General features: G+C 39.3%; 1 protein-coding gene across 11 annotated transcripts in view; it reads right to left on the bottom strand.

Moving 5' to 3' along the window:
* Smarca2 (SWI/SNF related BAF chromatin remodeling complex subunit ATPase 2) overlaps positions 1–25,227 on the bottom strand; it is a 164,947-nt gene that overhangs the window by 95,638 nt on the left and 44,082 nt on the right. For all 11 annotated transcript variants that reach the window (XM_026406458.2, XM_026406466.2, XM_026406461.2 and 8 more), the window contains 9 exons: positions 23,369–23,539; positions 14,443–14,496; positions 11,083–11,213; positions 10,805–10,862; positions 9,530–9,630; positions 8,145–8,292; positions 4,658–4,821; positions 3,190–3,256; positions 2,416–2,526 (listed from right to left, as the gene is read on the bottom strand). In XM_026406458.2, the coding sequence (XP_026262243.2) occupies positions 2,416–2,526; positions 3,190–3,256; positions 4,658–4,821; positions 8,145–8,292; positions 9,530–9,630; positions 10,805–10,862; positions 11,083–11,213; positions 14,443–14,496; positions 23,369–23,539 (1,005 nt within the window). The remainder of the gene's footprint in view (positions 1–2,415; positions 2,527–3,189; positions 3,257–4,657; positions 4,822–8,144; positions 8,293–9,529; positions 9,631–10,804; positions 10,863–11,082; positions 11,214–14,442; positions 14,497–23,368; positions 23,540–25,227) is intronic.

The following is a 25,227-nucleotide window of genomic DNA, read 5'->3' as shown; positions in this document are numbered from 1 at the left end:
CACAGATTATATAGGTACCCACTTGAAGCCAAAGTTCATGTCTGATGTTTCCAAGATAGTACCAGCAGGTATCTATAGCTGAGATACTCTTAGCTTTGGGGGGGGGGGGCAGCACCGGGGATTGCACTCAGGGGCACTTAACCACTGAACCATCTCTCCAGTCCTTTTTCATGTTTTTATTTTGAGACAGGATCTTGCCAAGTTGTTTAGGACCTTGCTCAGTTGCTGAGGCTGTCTTTGAAATCATGATCCTCCTGTCTAAGCCTCCCAAGCTGCTGGGGTACAGGCATGCACCACCAAGCCCAGCTTGTGCCTTCTTTTCTCTTAATATAAGCTAGCTACTACCTTTAGGGCTTGGCACAGTGTTGGTTTTTATGTTGTACCCTTTTGTTTTGTTTGAGTTGATTGCTAACAGTAAAAAGTTAAGACTATTTCACATAAAAATCTGAACGTTCAACTTCTTCTCAAGCATCTGGGTTCCCACAGTTCATGCATATTTCTTACCTGCGAGATCCAGAACCTGTTTTATCAAAAATAAAAATATACTCACTGGCAAAGAGGCAATGCAAAAACCTCATTCCTCTGGTTATGTCAAAACTGCAAAATCAACAGGACAAATTCCCCCACATGACTATCACAAAGTCAATAATGGCCATGGCATGATCCTCCTTCCTCTGTCTATTCCTTTTCTCTTTCATATCTTACCCTCAGCCCTCTTCTGACTGATGATGAGGGATGTTCCACTAAGCCTTTCCATTCCCTGCACAACAGTGGCAATGGCCAAGGAAAGCATCTGCTGCTCAGATGTCCCTGGACCCTGCTGCAAAGCTCTTAGTGAGAGGAAGCTGACAAGCAATGTATTTACAGTCCTCATCTTCCTCATTAGAAGCACCAGTACACTGGGGAAAAGGAATAAAATCATCAGTCTGGCTGGAATTTACAGGTAAAAGGAACCACCAGAATTTTTTTCACTTTCTCTACAGTGTTTAAGAATGATTACAGTTGAACAGTCAACTCTCCCAGACTTACCAAAAGCATGAACAGAGGCCTGCAGACCAAAAATATACTAAAATAAATACTCTTAATCGACATTCCTGCCTAATTTAGCTTATGAAATCATAAACAAGGAAGCAGAGGCCTTTGATTTTGCTATTGGGTCTACTACTAATTAGGTCTTCCACTTGGAAAAAAATTACTACCCCTTTCTGGAGCTCCAACTCTCCAGCAACAAATAAAAGCAATGTATCTCATTACCAGGCATCTCCAATGAATTTTGAAATACATATACAGAAGATACGATGTGAATTATTTTAAAAAGGATCTCAAATGTACAAACACATTCCCTTAGTAATAATGGAAACACGTCATTTTTGACATTGTCAAATTCATCTCTGACTGTGAGGAATGGGAACACAGCACTGTTGTCAGTGCCATCTCAATTATTAAACCTCCCCTGGGAACACGTTTCCTTTATGCTATTTCCTATGATGCCATGAAGGGAACTCTCAGTTCCCAGAGCAAAGGTTTAATGCAGAGATAGAACAAACCCCCAGAAACAGAGATTCTGTTCAATTCTGGCCATAACTCAGTTTCAGATTATAGTGGTTTCAAAACCCCACAGGGTAAAAGAAATTACCAAGGGGGAAAAAAATAAGTTTTCATGATTTGTTCCATGAAAAACCTTACTTCCATCTTTCCACATGAACATATTCAGAGATAAGATGATATAAATGGAAAAGAAAAACCCTTCTCTGTTGTGCTAAAGGACAACATAGCACATACAAATGAGGAGACATACAGGTCACAGAAACAACTCTTTTTCAGCTTCAGATAAATAGTCACAAAACATCCCTGAGTAATCTGAGCAATGATGGCCCATCCTTTTACCAGGAAAAAAAACAGAAAACAGATACAGCACAGGAGGCTCAGCTTGAATAAGTGCTCATACGGAAAGGGACCATATGGAGAGGTACCTACTCATCTTTGGAGAGAGAGAGAGGCACCAGAGGAATGAAGTTACGCTGACAATAACCCAGGGCGACAAAAACAATTATTTCTTCCCAAGCACATTCAGGGTTATTGGAAAGAAAAGCTGCCAAAGGAACCAAAGAAACCCAGGTGATTTTTTTTTAAAAGATGTCAACTCATTAGCTATGAGAAGATGGGGAAAATCTCAGCATCAATCACACTCACTCCAAAAAAAAAAAAAAACCCAAAAAACAAAAAAAGAAAGACAAAGAGAAATCCATGGCCAAAATATATCACACTCATTAAAAGAAAGAGAGAGAGAGAGAGAGAGAGAGAGACCAGCCATCCAATGATCAAATTATACCACTGAGTATAATTTGAGGGATACTTTACACTCTGCAGAGATGGTCCATAATTAGAGATAAAAGAATTTCTTTAAAAACATACCTTTGCAAGAATGTGCTTGTCTTTTATAATGTACTCGTAAGTAGTCAAGAGGACATTGAATTTGCCACTCCGTAGCTGGGGGACAAGGGAGCGGCGCATGGCAGGGGTACCCTGAATGGAAAGAAAAATATATAGATTACCTGATGGAAAGTACGTGGGTGCTATTTCTCACTATTCATAGCCTAATGGAGCCTAGACGTGACATTCCCACACGTGTGCATTATCATATCCTGATCCATTATCCATGAAGAAAGTCTTGGCTAAATCACGCACATCTTGACACTTTCTAGGCCCTTATAGGAAGGTTTTCCCACTTAAGACAGAGGGAGGGGAAGAGAAGAGGAAATTGCAGCAAGCTTGCAGTAGTAGGGAACCCGCTGATCGGCTGAAAGGCTCCATTTCTGTGGGAGCATGCAGCAGGCAGCCCCAGCGCCCTGGTAATTGCCTGGCATTGCAAGAACATTCGGCACTGTAGCAGCTCACAGTGAGCCAGTCAGCAGCACGCAGAATGTGCGATATTTGTCATTTGTATTACTCTCATCAGAAACCTCGCAATATGATAATTAACAATTTTCTTCTGCATTTCACTATCTGAAAGTAATTATGGTTTATTACAGTAATCTTCTTGGGATGATTAACTCTCACTGTTTAGTACATGATGTACATGACAAAACTTTACAACCAAATACAGTTCACAGATGTGCATATGGAATGAAGAAAATAGGGTCTATTTTTTGCTTTTCCACATTTATATATAAATACAGCATTCCAAACCTTGTAAGAAATTTTCACCACAGAAGGAGCCCATTTGTCAAATTCATATGTCCAGTTAGAAAGAGTCCTATAGAACAATGACAAAGAAAAATACAGTTAAAAAGATATTTGTATAAAAGTCAATGTCTAAAAAGATGTTCTTATTTATTCTCAGGCCTTGCCTTAAAAGGGGCTAGAGAATATAAACTATCTCAACTACATATTGATTTTTTTTAACTTATAGATGGACACATTACGTTTGTTTTATTTATTTTTATATGGTGCTGAGGATCAAACCCAGTGCTTCATATGGGCTAGAAAAGCACCCTATCACTGAGCTACAACCTCAGCCCCTACATATTGATTTTTAAACCTGTAGAAATAAGAGACAAGATAAAAATAAGCTGCCACAAATGGTAACAACTTTGGGTTTCATAAAAAAAGAAAAAAACTTAAGAAAAAAATGTAAAAGTACATGAATACAGAAAAACTAAATTTTAATATGATCATGAGAAACAGCAACTGCCACAGCGAGGTGGGGAATCTTTAGAACTAGTCATATAAGTTCAGAGAAAACTTGATTGAGGGGGGAAAAAATCATAAAACCATTTGAAAACATTAGATAAATCAGGGGAAGAAATACTGTATGACTCTTTTGAGTCAGAACCTGCAGAACAGATAAAATGCAAAGGATGCCCACATACAGTGGAAACAGACAATTCACACAGAAGGGTCTGCAAACAGTCCTCATTTAAACAAAATCTGAAGAAAATGCAAAAACATCATCCAAGGTCCAAGATTATATCAGCACTGAGATCTAGGACAAGGTCTTTCTCTGTGAATAAAGCTGCCACCTCGCGCCCTCGTCAGATCCACGCACTCCCAGGGAGGGTGGCTGAGAAGAGTTATTCCTTCACATAGGAGCCTCCACTGAAGACTCAGGAGGAAACACCTAGTGGGTGAGGCAGTGAGAATGTAATGGTAATAGCAAAAATTAGTCTTTCTGAAGCAGCAAAGCCACTGAAACACAAAGTGCGCACACTGAAGTTAGCTTAATGCAAAATTCACAGTCATAATTTTGATTTCCGTTCTGCTTTAAAAGATTAAGGAAAACTTATATAGATAATCTTTTGTGTATGTCAAGAAAAAAAAATTTTAAATCTTTAAAAAAAAAAACACACCGATATCTTTCTCTTTTGTGAGCCACTTGAGAGATGATTGACAAGACCCACTAATACAGTGATACAGTGTGCAGGCTGTGTAGACAGCGATGCTAATTGCTGATAAACTCACTTGGTCCCATACTTAATTAGCCAATCAAAAAGGCTGGGGGTGGGGGAGGAAATTAAAACCTAAATTCAGATTACATGCACTTGGTAATCCTACTACATGATACAATTCTGTCTTCCGTGAGAAACAAGGACAAGCTACTAATAGGGCAATCTACAATGTACAGAACGGTGACTGTGGAATAAATGACTTGACTTACGAAAGGGGAACAATGATGAGATAGGGGCCATTGAGTCTTTTGTGCTCCATCAGATAAGTGATGAGTGCAATGGTCTGTATGGTCTTGCCTAGGCCCATTTCATCAGCTAAGATTCCGTTCAAATTGTTATTATACAGGGAAACCATCCATTCCAGGCCCTGGAGCTGAAATGAAGAGTAATTGCTTCAATTATCCAAGATCTGCACAGGTAATTAATACTAATACAACTCAAGTGAGGCTGTGACTTCTTACCTTCCCCGTGCTGTATGCCGGGTTTCCCACAGTAGAAAAGTGGGGGAAGCACCAACGCAAAAAGAATTTAAAATATGAGCCTGTAATCGTCCCTGCTGCTTGGCAGGTGTTGAGTGTTAATCAGATTTAGAAATGATGGGCTGCAGCATACTGGTGGGATTTTAAGCAGTTCTGCTGCTCATCCCTACTTAGCATTTCACAGTCTATGACATTCTAGAATTATTACAAACGAAGAAAACCCAAACCCAAATCTATTCCAAACACTCCAAGAACAAAAAGCCAACAAGAGGATTAAAGAGGAACAAACCAGAAGGCAGGTTTGGCACACAGACCATTAATCATTAGAAACATGCTTCTTGGTGGTGCCCCCAGGGTGCATCCCCTCAGTGAAGAAGCACTGACCAGGGAGCCAGGGCTACTCTGCTGGGCCCATGGGAGGGCATTTCTTTTCTTGGCAGAGAGAATGTTCCCAGGCAGCACATGGAGACTCTGCCATGTGGGTTCTCCCCAAAGGCGGCACACTGGGAGTGATCGCCTGGAAACCTGTTCGACATATTTTAAAGCACAGAAGCCCTGCACTTTGGATTCTTCATGTTGAGTACAAAAGGAAGGTAAGAATGCAAAGTTGTTAAAACTCCCTCCCCAATAACCAACTCCCCTGCACCATGATATCAAAGATGCTGCATTTAAAATGGCAGAATCAACCACCCACCCCCACACAACGTATAATGCATACATGCAGAAGTCAACTTGGCTTACCAATGAAGTTATGCTTAGTGAATGGTTAATATCAATTCATTGTATGTAACAACAAAGTGAGTTATTTGTGTATTTAAAATATTTATTAAATGACTATTGTTTGCAAAGGATCATCAAGGAGCTATAGCAGATGGATACCAAGGTGTGTAAGATGCAAGTCTCCCTTTGCAGTCAAAGAGGAAACAATAAACACTATACCCATGTACCGAGAAGTAGCCAACAGTGCCAATGTATGTGCTAAAAACTGTATTAGCCAGAATTTTTCTTAGGTAGATTCTACAATGGTTTGAAGAAATAATTTCATGAGCCACATGGAGTACCTGGTGAAAAAAAACCAAGTCATCCTAAAGGTTTCTGCACAACTACAGCAAAACCAAGAGATATAGAGAGAAACAGAAAGAGCCTCAAAGAGAATGGGCAAAAAGATAGGGAAGAAGGGGAAATAAACGGAACCCATAAGGTGCTGGGCAAGAAAGGCTGTCTGCCTGCAACATGACCCTGATGCCACCAGACTTTTAGGAAAGTCAGCTAAATGCCAGGAGCCCTGGATACTTAGTGAGGATAATTTTTTTTAATGAAACTGAAAAAGGGACTGAATTTTGTATCTGTGTTAATTCTGGATAAAACAAATGCAGAAACTTGCAGTAGAAAGGACTAGAAATTCACAGTAACTGTAGACAGTGATGGGGACTTTCCTAGGCTGTGGGATTGAGACAGGGGCAGGTGTGGCTCTCCAGGAAGTAGCAGGAAGGCCATAGCTATGTGTGTCAAGGTTAAATAAATAGTAAATGTACAAAATCCTGTCAGGAGCAAGACAGAAAGCTTACTCATAGAGAGGATGACCATGGAAAGCTGTGAGCCATAATTTGAATTAATTAGTGAAAAAACAGAGAACTCATCAGGCAGATAAAGGTGCAGATTTCCAAGAAGAAGAAACTTCACCAGGCAAATATCCAGAGGGAGACTGTTCAACCCACATCCAGGGAATCTTCCAGAGGAGGGGAGAGGAACAGGACTCACATTTGGAAGCCAGAGGAGGGAGGTTTGAAACGGGAGTGATGAGGAGTGCTTACAGAGGTGCTGGAGGGCAAGAGGGAATCACATGGCATTAAAAAAAGTTACTGATGAATAATCCAAAAATGAATCTCTTATACAGGTACACGACAGTTGTTAGACTACACCATGAGTTAGTATCTATGTCAGGGAGAGACAGCAACGGTCCTCCAAGTGTGCTCCAGGGACTCTGTGGTCCCCCAAGAACTTTGCAGAACATCCAGAACATCCTAAGGTCGAAACAATTTTCATCATAATATCAAGGCATTATTTGTCATTTTTATTGCACTGACATCAGCACTAATGGTGCAAAATAAATTGTGGGCACAACTTCTGGCACTTTAGCACTGATCCAGGCAGCATGGTACAACCAGTTGAGGCATGCCCCCCTCTCATGTGACAGCAGCAAACAGTGCCAACTTTTAAGAATGGATAGGACCTGGTGCCAAGAAGCTTAAGAACCACTGATCTAAAGCATGCACTTCTTCATGCATATTCTACAAGATACACATTTTATAGGACCTTCATAAGTGATATAAAAGAATGGCTTTGGTGATAAAAGAAGCTTAATAAATACAAACTTAAGTAATATAAATAAAGATATTTTACTGCACGATGCGGATATGCAGCATGGATTTCCGAGAGAGGCAAATGCTAAGGGGACCATGTCTGGTTGGCTTGGGGCAGACCAGAGTTATGCCTATGGCCAACAGTAAGAGCCCCTACACAACCACACACGTATCCAAATTTAGAATAGAAAATTACATGATGGTCCCAGTTACAGTTGACAGTATTTCCCCCAAACCATTATTATTATTATATATATTTTAATAAAAACTCATGGAACCAATGCTCCAATGAACGCACTTTGAGAAAACACTACAAGTAGTAAAAGGTGAAAGAACGGGCCTCAATCCAGGCAGATCAAATGAAAATCTGTTGTTGATAGCCTAGTTTTTAATCAAAGCACAGGTGCTCACAACTATATGGTGCCTTTCAAAAGAAAAAGCATAAATGTAGTAGATTATACTAGCTGGTAAGATCCATAGCATGAAACTCTAGCTAAAATTAAAACTTTTAAAGAAATATTTCATTTACTTCAGGTACGGAGGTTTTCTATGCTAAGAGGATGTGGCTGGATTTTCCATTTTGAAGAGATCCACACACAGTGAAACTTTCCAAATGTTAAGTCAGTATTCCTTATAACAAAATTCATCCCAAAAAGTATAAGAGAAAACCGGTATGGTGTGTCCTGCGATAGAAGACAACATGTGTGGAACGACTCTGCAAGAAGTATTAAATATAAGTGACATGACCTAAAATGTGTCACCATCTTCAAGCCATCAAAAGCTGCATGACACACTCCAATTGGCCTCAGGTAACACACAATGGCTTTCCAAGGACACATGGACATGCCGATCACCTGGTAATGCTTCAGGGTCCCATTGATGAGGAGGGCAGACTGCTTCTCCACCCGTTCCGAGATGGCATGAGCCACAGTGTAGTAGGACTGGGACCCCCTGGCACTGTACTGCATGCTGTATTCATCATCCACATCTTGCTTCGCAGTCCTGAGGACAACAAAACAGAGACTCACACATGGTCACTTGAGTGTGGTGCTATTTCACCCAAAAAAAGAACGGAGAGTCTAAAACAGCTGCAGTACAGATAGTTTAGCAACAACTACATGCCTTGTACTTAAAACACATTTGCTATAATCGTCACAGAAATGAAGCAAGGTAAGCATTATCCCGATTCTAGGCACATGAGGAACTTGAGGCTCAGAGAGGTTACTTCCTCTGCCCAGGCCACAATAGGTGTCCTTGATCTCCAAAGACTGAGAGGGGCTTGAACCCTACAGTTACAGATTAATCTTCTGCCAATGAATTTGTTCTTTTCACAGAACATTGGCTAAAGACTGGAGGACATATGGGAGAGGACCAAAGAGGACATTACAGGGTTAAGAAGGAAGGAAGGTAGTCTCTGATCTTTCATGCCTTGTTAATGAGGCCATATTTTACTCCATGGGCAATGAAGAGCCACGGAGGTGTTCCAAACGCCTTCAGCAAAGGAACAGGAGTACATTGGGAAAACAAAGGTTTTTGAAATGGGGCAGCTAGCTATGGAAAAGGGGGGGGGGGAGAATATTAGGATGTTTATTTATGGTTTTCAGAAAACAATTCAACTTTTAAAATTTTTCTTTTTGCATACTGTTTCACAACAATTTTCTTACAATAATACAACTTTCCTTATAATAATGAGCTGTCCAAACAGAGAGATGTGTAGATCACTGATAGGATGGTAAGACCTGGTACCCAGAAGGGTGGAGTGGGGGTTGAGGGGCTGGGTGGAGCCCAGGGCTGACTCAGCTATGGCAGCCAGGGAGAGACACGGGAATGGCATTGCAAACTCGGGCTTCTGGGTGAGGGTCCCATTAAGGGAGGCAGAAAAAGCAGGGAAGCAGCTTCACCAGATAGGGGTAAATCTGATTATTCCAACCTGGGACAGAAGTGCCAATGACCAGTGTGAACAGGCCACAATGGAGGAGGGGATAAGGAAGGCGGGGGAGGGAGGGTAGGAGGAAGGAGAGGAGGAAGGGAAGAGGAACAAAGGGAGGAGATGAGCAACATGGAGCCTGTGGACCTGGGGGCCTGGAGCTCAGTGACCTCTGAGAGGCTGCGGGGACAGTGTCAATCAACTACAGGCATGAAGATGGCTCCCTCCCTTAAACAATAGTTTCTAAAAGAAAAACCACACAGTATGATCCTCAAGCAGTATATCTCCAAGGGAGAAAACAGAGACACATACTCAATGATCTGCTTTGCATCTTTCTCGGAAACTTCTTCACTGTTTGGATCCAGGACGATTTTCTCTTCGGTTTCCTGCCTACTAGACTCTTCTTCTTCATCCTGGGAAAGGAGCAAAGATATGGGGAAAACTACCTTTTAACAAGGGAATTTTATGATTGGCATTTCCTGAAAAGAGAAGTTGCATCCAACTTCATGAATGAAGCCAGTAAATACAGTGAAGAGAGGAAGTAAATTTAGCATCTACTTACCAGGCAACTCACCACTCCATTGTTGTTTAGAGCATTCAATGGGAGAATGAAAGGGACCCTCTGGGGACACTAGACCCTTGCTCCCAAGAGTAAATATGTAAAAATCATGCCAAGAATTTGCATATTTGTCATCATGTGGTTATCAGAGAGCCTGGTACACCATATCTGCTGCATCCCTCTCTCCAAAGGCAGGCTTCAGACATCTTAACATACTCCTTCTCCTAAATACGTTCCCTAAGAATATGCCTGCAGAACTCCAAGGACCCCCCCAAGTGCTCCGTGCAGAGGAACACTGCTTTCTGATGCTGGTTCACATCACACATTTCTAAGTATTTAAACTTCTTTTGATCCTTCTATTTGTAATTATTAAAATTTTACAACTGACCTAACAAATACCGTAATTATTTCTTAGTTTCTATTCAAAGTATCCAAGATTCCCAATTTATGTTCTAGACATTAAGAATTCCTTCCAAGAGACTGAGAAGTGTGCTTCTCTTTAGGTAACAAGTATATCTAAGGATTCAAACAAAAATCACATTTAGAGAGAAATCCAGAGGATCGATAAACTCATTAAGCCAAGACCAGGGTACTCTTTTTATCTAAGTTCTCAGGTTTGCACCTTCAAATGGACTCTAAGGCTCATGGACTTCGAAATTTTTAGGCAATTAACTCTCACTGTGAACCACTCGGAGGCATAGGACTGCCCTTTCCAATGAAATCCATCGTCAATTTTCCCCTAAAGACCTTTTCACCATCTCCAATTTAATGCCCACTTCTCTTCTCTTGGTCCCAAATGAGTTTAGAATTCACTGAGCTTCCCCATCAGCCGGGAGCCCCAGGAGATCAGTGTGCCACTAGGCGTGTAACATCAGAGCTCTTGCACATGCTTAGCTCCAACCTTCACCTGAAAGCCAACCCTAGAGGAAGAAGGGACAGAAGGACTCTGGGTCTAGGACTCCATTAAGAAAAAACTTTCCTCCCTTATAAACTTAAATAGTAAACCCCAAACACAGATGTATACATACCTCCTCCTCATAGTCAGAATCACTCTCTTCACTGTCAGATCTAGGGGCAACTTCATAACTAAGGAAAGGAAAAGAGAAAAAGGGGGTTTAGTTCTTTAAATGGTGAAACAATAGACACGCAGGACTTAAGGAGCATGTTCTGTGTACAGATGACAGACGCAGAAAAGCACTTCCACCGTCTCAGCACGCCCACATTGTTTTAGTCTCAAGGACTTTACAAGGATCATCAAAACCTAAGAAGCCCGAAGAACACCAGTAATGGTGCTTTCATGCCATACCCAGGATTCATTTCCAACCAGGCGTCCAGCTGACTTGCTTTGGGTGCTTCTGGTCCAAAAAGGACTTTGCCAGTTTCTGTGTGAGTCACTTTGACAGGCAGGTCACTCATCTGACTGCTCTCATCTATTGGCTAGAAGGGGGGGAAAAGTCATGTCACTGCTGGATCATAAGACACCCTCTCGGTCTGCACTAGACATTTCTCAGCCATTTGGCTGCCCAGCATCTGAAACCTTTCCTTGTGTTTTGAAGTTTCACTACCTAATGTGTCTGGGGGGGGGAAGTGAGAGGCCACCTCCCACTAAAGAACTGAAAATGCCGGCCTCCCTGGCAGCTAAGGTGCAGGTTCGAGACCTTAGCTGCTTCAACTGTATGCATTTGCCAACACTCTGATTTAGGAGCTAAAAGTTCAAGGCAGTGGGGACCAACCAACCGGTGCACCAGAAGAAGGCAGATCATAGTGGCAGCCATGTCAGTGAAGTGGCATGGGCTCAGTCAAGCTCCCACTCCCAACAGCAGCCAAGTAAGTCTTCAACAGATTAGTTGTACAGTACCATACTGGGCAGAGTTCTGGGTCTGATTCTCCAGTATTCCTGGAGATCTGATGAGTTACCAATATCCTCCTACAGGGTGAGCAGCCCTAATCCAAAAATAATCAAACTCCAAAGCTTTTTGTGTCTGACATGACACATACAAGTAGAAAACTCCACAACTCATAGAACGGGTCACAGTCAAAACACAGGTGAACTAAAAATATGGTGTAAAATTACTTTCAGGCTATGTGTGTAAGGTTTATGTGAAACATAAATGAAATGCATGTTCAGAGTTGGGTCCCATCCCCAAGACAATCTCATTATGTATATGCAAATTATTCCCAAATCCAAAAAAATCTAAAATCTTAAACATTTCTGGTCCCAAGCACTTAGGATAAAGATACTCCATCTGTACTACATTCCCTTTTTTACCTAAGGCAGGCAGAGTTGATCTTGGTTTTCTGGAACTAACAACCACCACCTCAACTAACAGTCCTAGGTAACTATAGCAAAGCCTTGGTTTCAAAGAATCAGGAAAGAAAAGGTACTATAGTCCATGCTATCTCATTAGTGGCTGGACTGGCTTTTGCAGAACCAGTGTTCTTTATCCAAAATCAAACTACCAGGTATCTAACTCAACCACTGTCCTGTATGATAAAGAAAAGGGCCTGATTATTTATAACCTGGTGGACTGATCAAGGCTAAGCTGAAGTTCATTACTAAGTTCTAAAAAAATGTCTTGCTCAGAAAATTAAAAGAATAAATGAAATTGTAGAGGTTGTATTTAACCTACTCGAGAACAAATTGTCTCAAAAGGCCCCCAAATGGAGCAATCCTAGGCAAATGAATGCTACTGATGGGATATCAACTTCTAGGAGCACATTCCCAGGTAAGATGCTTGGAAATGCTTCGAAATGCTTGATTTGTGATTGCTTCAAGTTTACCTACTTCCTCAAGAGCAATAAAATGGATTAGGCAATTCATTATTTCAAAGAATTTTTCCAAATTTATTCTTAATTGGTTTTGTGGTCAAATAAATAAAGGAAACACTATCAGCTGTAATTAGGATTACTGTATAATTTACTATTCCAATTAAGCAAACTGACAGGGAAAACAGCATGCTGAAGGCTATCTACTATATCTTATAGGCTATGACCAAAAAAAAAAAAAATACTTCTTTACTCCCTCAACAAAGCACTGTCAGAATAAAAAATATATAAATATACTAGTGATTGTTCACAAAAATAACCTTAAAAGAAGAAAAAGCTTACTCCAGTTTATTCTTTTCCCTTTCATGCAGTCTAACAGAGTGGTTTCAACCACCAATAAATTGCATGGCAATATGACGTTTCTTCCTCATTAATGCAAAAGGTCATCCATACACTCACAAGCTAAAGAAGGAAATCGACCACTTGCTATCATTTCCCTTGGAAAAAAAGTCATATCTGGAACTATTTTAATAGAGCTTGCTTTATTGCTAATGTCATGCCTCAAAGAAAATTGGAAATCACTGTGGCTGGAATTAGAACTTTGGCAAAAAGCACTGAAGGAACACAGAAGATTAATAAGAGCATTATTTCACAACAAACTGAGCAAGATGTCCACTTTGCAAACTTCAGCAATCAGAATTCACATGTGTTAAAAATGAAAGTAGGGGGAAAAGGTATATGTCACAGGTCCAAGATCAGTGACTAATATTCCCAAGAGATAATAAGAGAAAGAGCATAATGACAGTAACATATTAAATCTCTTCTTGCATGCTTGCTAATTACAAATAGACATGCGACATGCTTAGGTAAGGCAAGCTGGAATCATGTCTAAGTGCTCTGATAGATAGTATTCTTCCCTCATAACAGCCCACTGAGAGTTTCTTCACTTAGACATTTATCCTGATCCTTTCTTCCCTTGTGATGAATTATAGTAGTTAGACAACATTTATTTTCAAGGTTTCTGCATAGAAGGACCTTTTTTTCTGCATCCAGACTGTGTGAGCACACAACAGGACTCGTGTGCACAGTGATTCTAGAATGAGAAGGGGCATCCCATGCCCAACCCTCCAAACAGGCTGATCAAGGTGTGAGGGAAGAGGTAGTTTCAAACAAACTTTCTTCCTGCTCTGCTTGGGGGATGTGCCTCCTCACTGTGAATCACTGGCAACAGATCCTTGAGTTTTTCAGAAAAAAAAAAAAATCCAATAAATAAATAAATAACTGTATCCTTCTGATCCAAGAGAATATTGGAAATACCAGGAAATAAAATTGAGGACTGTGTTCATGTATTTACATACACGAGCTCTACTCTAAGCCCTGAGAGTTGTCAAAAAATAAGTTAACCAAATACTTGAACTGTTCAATTTATATTTGTGTGTGTGGTACTGGGATCAAACCCAGGGCCTTGTGCATGCGAGGCAAGCACTTTACTCTCTGAGCTATATCCCCAACCTCTCAATTTATATATTTTTGTAGTTTCAAATTAATAAATAACTAGGGAAGCTGGGTCATACTTAATGCTTCTGTATTACTTACTGAGCAAATGTAGTTACAGAATCATGTAAGATTCACATACATTCCATATACTCATCAATAGGTCTATCTGTGCACAGAAAATTTTGGAAAGGTCCACAAGAAACCTTTTAAGTCTGAAATGGAAGCAGATTGCTTTTCATTGTATCCCTGTTACAGCATTCTGATTTTCTACTATGTACTACTGTTTTTAAAAGGATTAGCTGAGTAAAAATAAAATTAGTATACACACAGAATGGTACTGCACTGTATATGAGAGGGACTCCGTTCAGCAGAGCCTGGCTGCGATGGGGGCAACTTCCCTTACCTCTCCATCTGGTCCCAGGGCAGACTCCCCACCCTCTGCATTCTCTTCAGCCTTCTGCAAAACAATGTCAAATGTTATGTGTTAATCAAGAGGATGGGACAGGACTTCATGACAATTCTTTGGTACATATCATTATTTCATTATGGCCCATAATCATCTAACAAAGCTTAAGTGTGAATGTCTTTTTATTTCTCTTTGCTATCTGAGACAAAGCACAAAGCATGCATTGTATTAGCAACTGGCAGAGAGTCATTTAAAGCCAGATGTGATTCAAGGCCAGCACACTAGAGATTTGTGGATTGCATCTTTAGAGACCCAAAGAGTGTAAGACATGGCAGCACTGAGACAGCAGTGAGGACAAGAAACTTCCTTCTTGCGTTTGGCACCGTGGAGACAAATCCTGACATAATTAGTTCAACTTGCCTATTCCCTAAGCAAGTTTTCATCAGCAATAAAGAAGAGCCTTCTAAAAATGTCCATCAAGAATCAGCTCTGGGCTGCTCCTGGGTCATAAAAAATATAAAATAATACAAATTTCCATGAGTTTCCTGGGTGTTTTTCATTCTACCTAATTGGCTTTCGTAATATACAGTATTTCCACAGTGTGTATATAAGGAAATTGGATACAGATATCATGATCTCATGAAAAATTCTGTCATCTACCTTTTCTTAAATATTTCAGTATCTTAGTCCATTAACCTCTATGTGCCTCAAAGACAACTAAATCAGTAGCTAAGATTATGTCACCTTTTATACAGAACCAAGAGAGCTCATCTGTAATATATACAAAATAGTCTGAAACTTCTTCCACTTATAATAACCTCTCTGACAAGTGAAAATATTTCATATCACCTTTACAGAATCTTTATTTTATAGTTATTACTGAAAAGCTATATTATTTCTATGTAATACAATGAGAGGGAAAAAAAAACTTCAGTCATTTCCTTTGTCAAGACATTGAAGAAAATGAGCATTCCTCCCTTGGGCTCTTTAGTTAATTAAAAAATATATACAATGATATGGAATCAATATTAACTCAACTTCACTTACTTAAGACATTGATTCTATTAATATATCTTTGCCTTCCATGAAAATAATTCAATAGTTTCTTGACAAAACAACTTTTATTGAAAATGTTCAATGTTTAAAAATCTAACCTTTTGTTCATACTGAAAAAGGGCAGTTTTATAAATGTTTAAAATTTTTGAAGATCCTTTTATAAAATAACTCTCTTGCCAAATATCCACATGTGTATGTATGCCAAAGCACAGGCATACAACAATGTAGCTCCTACCAAAACATTTGGTTATGACAGTCCAAGAACTTAGTTTTCTGTCTATGCCACCCTGAAACAAAGCTCAAAAGGAATGATGGGCTTCCCAGTGCACCAGGCCCTACAATGTAAGGCTAAGGAGGCAGCGAACAATGGCAGAGCCCCTCCCTTAGCAAAGAAACCATCCCTGCCTCCAGCCACTGAAGGACCCGTTTTTTGGAAGTCTCAGGCACTGCACTCAAGGGATAGTTTTAATTAATGGGAGAAAGTCAATTAATCCCACCCTTCTTTCCATGCAAACCAGAAATAAGCTACAAATTTGGCCAACAAAGAAAATCTAATGAGACAATGAAAAAGTCAATTTCAAATATCTAGCAAGTGGAACTGGATCACCATTTCAATGAATAGAACATTTAAAAGCTTGAAACACCATAAATGAATAGAAGCGAAACTACTCTGAAGGATACTTTCCTATGAATATACTATAGACTAGCCAGCGTTATCTAAAAACTGCTTCATAATCAGGCCCTTTCAGTATGTAGAGTCCCCTAAACTATATTTTAAAATTCTATTAGGTATCAAATGCAAAGGCAAAGCACTATTAGATTTAAGCCTCCTGGTTCTGAAATTAGGCAACCTAAGTGTGAATCCCAGCCCTGGACTAAGTACAAGAAACCTTCACTGTGATCCTGAGAAATTTGCTTCTCTGTGTGTCTTGGTTCCCTCTTGTGTGAAATAGGGATGGTAAGAGTCTCAGGGTTGCTGCAGGGCCAGATCACTGTTTCAACATGCACAATCCAACGTTCTACATAAAATATGCCAGAAGTATCCACCTCTACAACATAACCAAGCCAGAGCAGTGCGAGGCTATTCTTTCATGTCCCTAATTAAGAGTGTCTCTAGCATTGTCTAAAAACTGTCTCACAGGACTACAGGTTTGGGGCTTCTATTTGTTTTGCTTACTGAGGGATTCTCACAGCTTAAAGAGCTGCGCTTAGCACCTAAAAGCCATTAAATAAATAGTGGGGGAATGCAGGAATGAACAAAAGCACCAAGAACATCACCTTTCACTTTGCTTATACTCACTCAATGATTATTATTATAACCAGTCACCAATATATTTGCAAGTCACAAAATAGTTAAGAATACACACACACACAATTTGTCACTGGAGTTCTGTGTGACCTCTCTCATATATGCCCTGTCCTTAGACCCACTTTTGCCACATTGTTTTAAGAGACAGAAGCCAAGTAGTGCTCTACTCCATGATGCCCTTTCTCTCATGATGCTTTGGGTTCTTCCAGCTTGGTAAGGGTCTCTGGTTGGTGTGCTTTCATAAATCCATGTTTTCACATTAAACCAAATTTTCATCTCAAAATAAAAAAAAAAAAAACAAGCAAAACTAAGCCAAAATCCTCCCCTATTTAAATTTCTATCCAAGAGATTGTGACTGGTGCTACTATGTGAGCTACCTTTGGATACTCTCCAAGCCCTTGGTGAAGTGGCCTAACACTACTGCAGTAGCAGCTATAGCATCTCCTGCCACCTGACGGATTTTCAGAGTTATCTGCAGCATGAAATCATAAACACAGGCTCTTAATATTGCTGGCTGACACCCGGGCTTACATTCATTGACTAAAAAACACCAAAACAAAATACTGTAATTCATTCATTAATCAAGCTTGCACTGGCTTCTTCCTATCTACAAAAAGTTGAGAACTAATTATGCTTCTGTAGGGAGGGAAGAGTCTATTTAACCTAGTCATACCAAGAGATAGAATGATACAAATTACTCCTAACTGAAGATAACTTGTTAGTAAAAATCATTCAAACTAAAGACGATTTGAGTTCTCAACTTCCAAGGTCAGTGTCAATTCCCATCCTCCACTTAGGAATGTTGGCGAACAAAGCTACGGTCAGGCTACTCATCTTCTACACAGAAGGTGTATAAAATAATGAGCAACGGGACTGCAGAGGGAAAGAAATCCCTAACTATGAAAATCCTGTGTAAGCTGAACTCAAGAAGAGGACTTCGATGGGGCACTTGATTTAGTTTACCACAGCACAGGGGCTACAAAGAGCCTCATTTTGTAAAGAAACAGTTTTATGTCGAATATTTTACAATCTATTATAAAGTGAACGCATTTTATCCCCCAGCAGGTATTGTTACAATATGCTGAAACAACACTCCAACGTGCTGGCATCTTAAGGATTCATTCTGCTTCACTGGAAACCTAAGCTTTAGGAACCACTTGGGTTACTTTTACTGTCATTTAAGCAGTGCTGTGAGCATTAAGATAGGTTATCAGGCAATAAAAAATGCCCAGGAATATCAAATTAACAGGCATTTGCACATTACCTGGGTTGTATCTTAAAGACAAAACCAATTGGAACATTCTGATTCCACTAACTGGTTGATCCAGTTAAACAGGACTTTGATCCAAACTTCTGGTTTCACCTATTTGACATTAAACTAATCACATAAATCTAATCATTGTAGCACTGTGTCCACTTACTCTTTTACTAGTCCTTATACCCAAATGGGCAGAACTGCTTACAACCTTTCTTTCACTTAGGAGAATTTTACAGGTAAAAGCTGCAATAAACTGTACAGTCTTTGGGGAAATGGAAGATAAATTTAAGAATTCAGAAGAATCAGGAAATAACTTAAATTTAAAACAAAAGTCTCACCAACAACACTATTTTTTGTATTTGATGCTTTTTTTCACTGTAAATTATGCCAACAGGCTTTTCTGATTTTTTGTAACCTATCTACAAAGGTTGCAAAAAGATATTTCCTATCACTACATTGAACAATACGGCATGTCAGGACAGTTCTCCCTCCAAGGAAACAGTTCTGAGCTTTACTTATAATAGCAATCAATGAGAGAGAGAGAGAGAGAGAGAGAGAGAGAGAGAGAGAGAGAGAGAGAGAGAGAGAAAAGAAGAAGAAGAAGAAGAAGAAGAAGAAGAACAACAACAACAACAACAAAACAACTCAGAAAAAAAATAATGTAAGAGAAAAAAATATATAAGAGATCTGTGGCACAGTGAAACCCCATGGGTTCTCTGAGCACATGCCAATTTGTATCTCAGGTTTTCAAGAAATGTCACAAATAAACAACAAAAACATAGTTCTGCTAGTATACATCCCATTGAAAGATGTGGAAGGGAGAATTTCATATTTATATTTGGCTTGATGTCAAATAGCTCTGGAAGCAAAACATCTGAAAAGGCTAGACTGCTAAGCAGTAACAGGGGTGCCCTCTAGCATAAGCTTTTGACCAGGTTAGGCAAAAACATATCCTAAGGCACTGTGAGAAATACCTCATTACCACCAGGAGCCATTCTAAATTAGAGCCTATGTAATTAGAAAATTCTCTTTGTAGAAGTTCAGGAGCCCAGCAGTAAGCAGAGTCCACCAAAAATAACAAATCCTCATTTTTCTTCTGCATTCACCAACAGTCAAAGAATCTATCACTGTCCTAAAAGACATCCTTACATTAATAACCAATTGATCCTCAAGTACAAAAATATGATGACCATTTATACATTCAACATTACAAAAAATATGCAGTCAATGGACAAAAAAGTATTTCATTTTGAAAAACCTACAACCACATTTCAACTACATGATCACTCTTTCATATCACATAATTCTTGGTACAACAACTAATATTTACTGAGCACTTAATATGTACCAGGAAGTATTCTAAATGCTTTAGATAAACTTTCCCATGTAAACCTCACAACAAATCTGTGGGGTAGATAACTTCCTATCACCCTCTTAACAGACCAAGAGATTGAAGTACTGTGTAATACATCCTTTAATAAAATATTCTAAAAGGGAAAATTAATATGCATATTTTTCTTATGCAGTTATGAATTTAAATGATTCAAGGAATACTCATGCAATTTACTCATAAGCCCATGTTCAGACCTATTTCCATATACCTGGTGGCTTTATCTAGCTCCTTCTTTCTTATCCTGTCATCACCCTGTGGATATTAGAGAATAACGATGGCAGAGATCAGAGACCTCAAGGTCATGTTAAATGCACATAACAGCACCTTCTTCCTAAAACACTGCAGAGACTGGTTCCACATAATTTTATATTTTAATACTTAAAAATTCTTCTTCTTCCGACCCTTATGTAGATGCATATAGTTGACTTCTTTTTCTTCCATTTCAAAGGCAATAATGAAAGACCAGGCTGAGAATGAGAAGTTTCAAAAATGATTTATAAATATATACTACACATAAAGGCCCCTAATGGTGAGAAGAGAAAATTAAACAAGGTCATGAGAGGTTAAAGAAAACCCATCCCTTTATTCAAGAGTGACAGTAAACAGAAAGACAAAGGCCTTCTGTTACGCTGAGCTTTTTTTTATTTTCTCTTATTTTAAAGAAAAAACACATACTAGTTTACCACTGAAGGTAAAAAACAATCCTTTTCCAATTAAATTTCAAGGACAACCGTATTCATCTTCAATGGCACAGTTTTTATAGTTGTCTATCTTTGGGGTCCTTCAAGTGTTGTGACCAGCGCAGGGCTATTACTTCTCTGAGTAATGTAGATTTTCTCAAAACAAAGGTGTACTAATGCCTTTTTAATTTTAAAAAAACATGGATCGGCAGAGCATAATATTAAATGTTCTGGGAAAAGGCTGAAAGGGAGAGCTCAGAATTTCTAAGCTTATGGATGCAAAAGTTTCCTCCATCAGAGGAGCTGGAACAAGCAGCTCTCAATCATTCCCTCTATTGGAGGGTAGAAGAAATATAGATAATCCAAAGTGCTAAATAATGTGCTTTTGAAAGCACCCTTTTCCTTTTTTATTTATTTATTTAATTAATTAATTTTTAGTTGTAGATGGACACAATACCTTTATTTTATTTGTTTATTTTTATGTGGTTCCAAGGATCAAACTCCATGCCTCACGCATGCTAGGCAAGTGTTCTACCACTGCGCCACAACCCCAGCCCCACCTTTTTCTTTTTTTTTTGCACTTGAATAAAGGTGCATCTGGAATTGGTAACACACTTTGAACTAAGTCGTAAACCCTGTCAAAGAGACAGAGTACTGGATGGGCTAGGAGGAATCTGGTTCTTTCCTTCCTCTTTTATCCCATTTCTGGCAAGATAGTCCAGGAGGGAAACACAGCCCCTTCTCCATGGTCCTGCTAAGGGCCTAATGCTGATATGCTAGGTGTCTTGAACACATTATGGGGAAGGAGCTGATGTCAAAGTAAAATTCCTCCACATTTGACCATGTGAAATGACCAACAGGAGAAGCTCAGAGATCTCCACAAGGCAGGCTACCATTACTTTGATACCTATTATTTATTTGTCTGCTAGAAGAGCAGGGCCCACCTCTAATTTGACTCTGAGTTTCCCTTCACAGCATTTAACCGCAGTTTATAATTATATATTTGGGTGAAAGCTTGATTAGTGTCTGTCTGCACTGCTTTTCTCTTTAGCATATAAAGAGAAAATGCATATAAGCCCATAGCAAGTATTCAGTTAATAGTTGTTGAGTGAAAATATAACACGGAAAGAATAAGTGATATTAATAAACCTGAGGGCAAGCATTTGGAAGGAGAAAGTGCCAAGCTACAAATTCTGTAGAGTAAGCTGTGCTATGAGAAATATTGTAACAGATCCCCACTCGGCACAGATCAAGACAAAAACATCAGCAGTATCAATGACAGTCAACTATCTTTCTTTCTTTGTCCATGATGATAAGACTACCAAATACCATGGCAGGAAACTGTTACTTATAAACCAGGAGCTCAAATCCAGGCCATTTGCTTTCATTTCTTCACCAGAAATATAGGACATGAACTTGAACACCAAAAACACCAATGATAGTGACAACCTCAGCAAGACACACCCCTAGATTAGGAAAAAAACAAAAACGGGGTCCACTCATAGAATTGTATCTGGTTTGCCTGTGTTCCTTTCACCAACTCTGACATTGTCTTTTTAAGTCAGAAATTTGGGAGCTAGAATTCTGCAAAGTCTATGATGCTGCATTGACAAGAAAATGAGGTATTCCTCTCCAACAAAATGTCTAAATCCAAGCCCTGAGTCATCCCTCGTTCGTCTTCACAATAAGGTAAGCTATCTTACACTAAGGAAATCAGGGTCGAGAAGGCACCTTCTCAATCATTTATTCCTCCTCCTTAATTATGAAACAGGTATGAGAATTCAGGAGCCATGAAATTAATTATTTTTTTGAAAAACATTTTGTTCAATTATTCAGTGTAGAGAATAAATGATTAAGTGCTACCAACCCCTCAATCTTCACAATTCTGATGAAGACTTTCTGTTGATGTTTGTACCTGGTATAATCAGAATTTATCATGAAAACAAAATACAGTCCTCCCTCGGTATCCATGGGGGATCTGTTCCCAGACTCCTGTGGACACCAACCTCTGAGGATGCTCAAGTTTCTTGTATAAAATGAAAGAGCACTTGCCTGTAACCTAAACACATCCTCCTGCATACTTTAAATCTTCTCTGGATCACAGATGCCTACACAATGTGTTACGTAAGTCACTGTTAAACTGTATTGTTTATGAAATAGTGACAAGAAAAAAAGACTGTTTACTTTCAATACACACGAAATTTTTAAGAATATTTTTTATCCTAAGCTGTGCACGGAGGCGCACACCTGTAATCCCAGTGGCTTCGGAGGCTGAGGCAGGAGGATCACGAGTTCAAAGCCAGCCTCAATTAACTCGAGGCACAAAGCAACTCAGTGAGACCCGGTCTCTAAATAAAATACAAAATAAGGCTGGGGATGTAGCTCAGTGGTCGAGTGCCCCTGAGTACAGTCCCTGGTACCCCCTTCCCCCCAAAAAATATTTTTGACCCTAGATTGGTCAAGTTCGTGGATGTATATTCACAGACACAGAAGGCTGATCATCAGCCAAGAACTAGCTAGATTACTGGACTATCTGAATTTTAAAGAAATCTGCATTCAGAGGCCTACACTCAGCAAGTCACTTCTGAATTGAGATATAATAGCTGAAGAACAGAGATACGAAATATTACCCTTCATTTCTCATCATAATTAGGTTACATTTTACATAGGGCTATTTTTTTTTTCCTCTAACTACCTAAAACCCTTATCTGCACACTTATCTCACTGCAGCATCAGGGCAGCAGAACTGAATGAGCAATTTTGTCATCACTATCTGTCCAAATAGGCTGAAATTTGTTCCCAAAAAAAAAATCCTAAAAGCTACCTCGTACATCTTCCTTTGGCTTATTTCAATCAGTATATTGCATTATTCTTAATTTTCATTCCAGTTTCTTAACTCAGCAGTCTCCTGCCACACTGCCATTAAACTTAAGCAAACACTTATCTGTATGTTTTTATTCTTCCTGCCAGTTGTGTGGTACTCAATTTAAAATATTATACTGTATTAAACAATGAAAATAGAGACTATTACTTTGGTGGAGTACATCCTGTCCTTCATACCCTTATCTCCAATACCTTGTCTGTTCCCATACCAATTTATGCAGTTGTTGGCATTCAATAATCCAAACCTTCCATTAGTGTAGTAAGTGATGCTTAATAAAGAGCAATACTCAAGCTCATCCCTGCCGGAAGAGCAGAGGCTCAGCCATCAACTCTAGAACACCTACCTTCTTCTTCCTCCTCCTCTTCTTCTTCTCTTTGGCTGCTTGTGCTTGTTTATGCTCCCAAACCAGGTTGGTCAGATTGGCCACATATTCATCTGTCTGCTGCAAAAGGTAAGCTAAACGCCGGTCTTTCTTTTGATCAATCAGTTTCCTATAGCCCTCTTCATCTTCAGCCTATAAGCAAAGGAGAGAGTGATGACAGCACCGGACACATTTTCTGACAACTGCATTTTATGTTCTTCTCTGTTACTGACCCTCTGAACTTTGGTGGTGAGTGGAACAAACCGGATGAGCCAGGATTCACAAGCCATCACAAGGGGCCTGGGACCAGGCAAACATACAGATGTACAACACCTGTGTCTGGGGACCCTGGGGTTTACAGCAAAGTCAGGGCACAAAGCCCCACTGTGTGTGTGTGGTGCTATCAGCACTTTGAGTCGGTGCTTTGTTCTTCTGTTTCTTTAACTGCACAAAAATAATTAAAATTTGACAATTCCCTTCTGAAGTCTATTTTTACTTCATATTTCAGAAAATCTTAAGTATAATAAAAACTGGATAGAATGGTACAATCTCTTATATAACTAACAGCAAGCAACAAAAATTAATTTGTAGCAACTCCTGTTCGATTGCTACCCTTCCTTCCTTTTATCCCAAACTGATTGTTTTGAAGCCAATTCCAGACATAAGATCCTTTCATTCATAAATATTTCAGTAAGTTAAGCAATCAAATAGGCTTTTAACAAATAATTTCTTATACTTAGAAACAACTAAGTATAAGAAACATTGTGGATAATAGGAAAGGTCAAATTTTGAGATTTTTTTTTTTTTGTCAGAGACCTGCACTGCTGAGATGACTGGAGACAAGTCATTTAGCACCTGAAGTCTGATACTGCTGAGCAATAAAACAGATACAATGATTTCCACTTCCACCTCCCATTAAGCAACATTATGAGGTTAAACAGAATAAAACTCTGATGTACTCTGAGCCACTTAGAGAGAAAACTTTTTTATACAACCCAATTAAAGGACACTCCAAAATATTTTCCTCATGTGATGCCTAAATAAAAGAAGCAAGCTGCAAAATCTTTAAGAGGCAACTGCATCACAGAAAAACTCGGGTCTTCAGTGCGAGGATGTCACTCCAGCGTTTGCCCGAGTGACAGCAGCTTCATCACTCAGTCTGGCGGCTGTCTGCCCCATGAATGAGCGAGAACCTCAAATGCTATTATAACTCTAATTGCTTTTGGTTATGGTTGATCTCACTTGAAGAAAGAGTGATAAAAAACTTCAGTTTCTCTATTATCTGTATATTCCATCATTTAATTGCAAAAATTAATGATTTGCAAATGCCTAATCATTAGTGTCAAACCAATCTGTTACTGAAGTTCTAATATAGTTTCACTTCAGTTGAATCAGACAAATTTGACTGCTGACTGCTCCAATTACTATAAAATGGACTCCCTAGCTAGTGAGAAATCTCTTGGACAGTCCCCTCCCTCCCAAAAACAAAGAGGGAGGCAGTATAAGACGGTAAGATTCATGAACACCTGGAACCTTTTGAAAACATAGTGTCTACTTCATGGAATCCAAGAACAATTAATGAAAATAAAACACAGACTGTAATACCAGCAAGGAAGACAGTGTCACTCAGAATTTCCCAGGTACATAACTATGGGCTGAAAGTTTCTCTTCACCCACTCAGGCATTATGTCCCAGACAGTTCTGCAGGTCTCCTATCATCAGGACAGACTGCTTACACTTTTCTAAAATCCAGAGTATGCTTTGTCCAATTTCAGAAATAAATAGCCAATAAAACCAAATACTCCAACAATATAAAGCTATCCCTTCTGTGTTTATAGATC

The sequence above is a fragment of the Urocitellus parryii genome, chromosome 4 (assembly GCF_045843805.1).
Source record: "Urocitellus parryii isolate mUroPar1 chromosome 4, mUroPar1.hap1, whole genome shotgun sequence".
Taxonomy (NCBI): domain Eukaryota; kingdom Metazoa; phylum Chordata; class Mammalia; order Rodentia; family Sciuridae; genus Urocitellus; species Urocitellus parryii.
Note: the sequence above shows the minus strand (reverse complement) of the source record. Positions and strands in the feature narration are given on the sequence as shown.